At 50.3% G+C, this 2,103-nt stretch overlaps 1 protein-coding gene across 1 annotated transcript in view; it reads left to right on the top strand.

The window, feature by feature from the left end:
- LOC125481768 (von Willebrand factor A domain-containing protein 7-like) overlaps nucleotides 1-869 on the top strand; it is a gene marked incomplete at its 3' end in the record, with an annotated part of 15,755 nt that extends 14,886 nt beyond the window's left edge. Inside the window, exon 12 of the mRNA XM_048593672.1 lies at nucleotides 717-869. Within this exon, the coding sequence (XP_048449629.1) occupies nucleotides 717-869 (153 nt within the window). The remainder of the gene's footprint in view (nucleotides 1-716) is intronic.
- Nucleotides 870-2,103: the final 1,234 nt, after the last annotated feature.

The raw sequence follows: 2,103 nt of genomic DNA, 5'->3' as shown, positions 1-2,103 counted from the left end.
CTGTAACCTCCTCCAGCCCCTACACCCCTCCCTGTCTCTGTAACCTCCTCCAGCCCCTACACCCCTCCCTGTCTCTGTAACCTCCTCCAGCCCTTACACCCCTCCCTATCTCTGTAACCTCCTTCAGCCCCTACACCCCCTCCCTATCTCTGTCACCCCCTCCAGCCCCTACACCCCTCCCTATCTCTGTGACCTCCTCCAGCCGTTACACCCCCTCCCTATCTCTGTAACCTCCTCCAGGCCTTACACCCCTCCCTATCTCTGTAACCTCCTCCAGCCCCTACATCGCTCTGTCACCTTCACTAATTCCCTCCCTAACCCCGACTTCTCTCCTCCTTGATCCCTAAGCCATGGAATCTCTTTGTCCCAGTGTTTTGCCCCTGTCCCTAATATCTCCTGAATTCACCCAGGATCAGATTGTGTTCGGTTTATCCTCCTGTGAACGCCCCAGCCTCACCCCCACCCCCTGAAGGTGGATTATTTGGTTAAATTGAGCATTTTAATTTGTTGGGGACAGGTGGGGGCAAGATGGCGTCCTTGGGGAGACAGGGAGAAGTTGGTGGAAGGGGGCAGAGGAATGGGTTCAGACCCGGAGATGGTGTCTGCTTCAGGGCAATGGGATAACTGGGGGTCCTGACAATCCCAGCACAGCGATTGACCCTTTCCCTACCGATGGAAGATTAACCTCTTGCTGACGTGACCCTCCTTCTCCTCAGGCACTAGTCAGTCGAGTGCGGAATCCTCTGGTGAGCTGGCGCAGATGAAACGTTTTGGTGACCTTACGGTACTTTACCTGCGTTCACCCCTCGTTGTGGGGCAATGGGAGCTTTTTGTCTCGTCAGGAACACCCTACCGCGTAAAAGTGACAGGTCCGTCAGCGTCTCTACTCTCCATCTGACCCTGTCTCATTCACCCCATCCAAATCGCCCTCCTGTATTCCAGTCCCTTTATCATGTGCCTTCTTATAATCTGATACAGTACGTCTCCATCTCTCCTCTGCCCCTCTCTCCATCTCTCTGTGTCTCTTTCCCTTTCTCTCTCTCTCCCTGTCCTCATTGACTTTTTCCTCTGTGAGTGTCAAACATTGTAATGTCAGGATGCCAGGCACAAGCAAGTTCCACAGCTTTTCATGTGAGCGCAGTGGCTTTGGAAATGAGTGAAACAGGGGTTGAAGGGTGAATGGCACAAGGGGCCAGTGTTGCCTGTAGCTGGGTTTGTAATTACTGTGCAGTTGGGGCCGGGGTGTGAATGTAAGAGGTTCAGAACTAAGCTAAGTTTGCAGCCGATACAAAGATAGTTGGAGGGACAGGTAGTATTGAGGAGGCGGGGAGGCTGCAGAAGGATTTGGACAGGTTAGGAGAGCAGGCAAAGAAATGGCAGATGGAATACAACATGGGAAAGTGTGAGGTCATGCACTTTGGTAAGAAGAATAAAAGCATGGACTATTTTCTAAATGGAGAGAAAATTCAGAAGTCTGAAGTGCAAAGAGACTCGGGAGTTCTAGTCCAGGATTGTCTCAAGGTAAACTTGCAGGCTGAGTCAGTAGTCAGGAAGGCAAATGCAACGTTGGCATTTATTTTGAGAGGACTTGAATATAAAAGCAGGGATATACTACTGAGGCTTTATAAGGCTCTGGTCAGGCCACATTTGGAGTATTATGTGCAGTTTTGGGCCCCATATCTCAGGAAGGATTACTGGCCCTGGAGCGGGTTCAGAGGAGGTTCACAAGAATGGTCCCAGGAATGGAAAGCTTAACATATGAGGAACGTTTGAGGACTCTGGGACTATACTCATTGGAGTTTAGAAGGCTGAGGGGGGATCTAATTGAAACTTACAGAATACTAAATGGCCTGGACAGACTGGATGTTGGGAGATGCTTCCATTGGTAGGAGAGACTAGGACCCGAGGGCACAGCCTTAGAGTAAAGGGAAGACTCTTTAGAACGGAGGTAAGGAGAAACTTCTTCAGCCACAGAGTGGTGAATCTATGGAATTCACTGCCACAGAAGGCTGTGGGTCATTGAGTATAGTTAAGACTGAGATAGATAGGTTCTTGATTGTCAAGAAGATCAAGGGTTACGGGGAGAAAGAGGGAGAATGGGGT

This window comes from Rhincodon typus, unplaced genomic scaffold (assembly GCF_021869965.1).
Source record: "Rhincodon typus isolate 14 unplaced genomic scaffold, sRhiTyp1.1 hic_rhity00003469, whole genome shotgun sequence".
NCBI lineage: Eukaryota > Metazoa > Chordata > Chondrichthyes > Orectolobiformes > Rhincodontidae > Rhincodon > Rhincodon typus.
The sequence above is the reverse complement of the archived record's forward strand: the minus strand, read 5'-3'. Positions and strand labels throughout refer to the sequence as shown.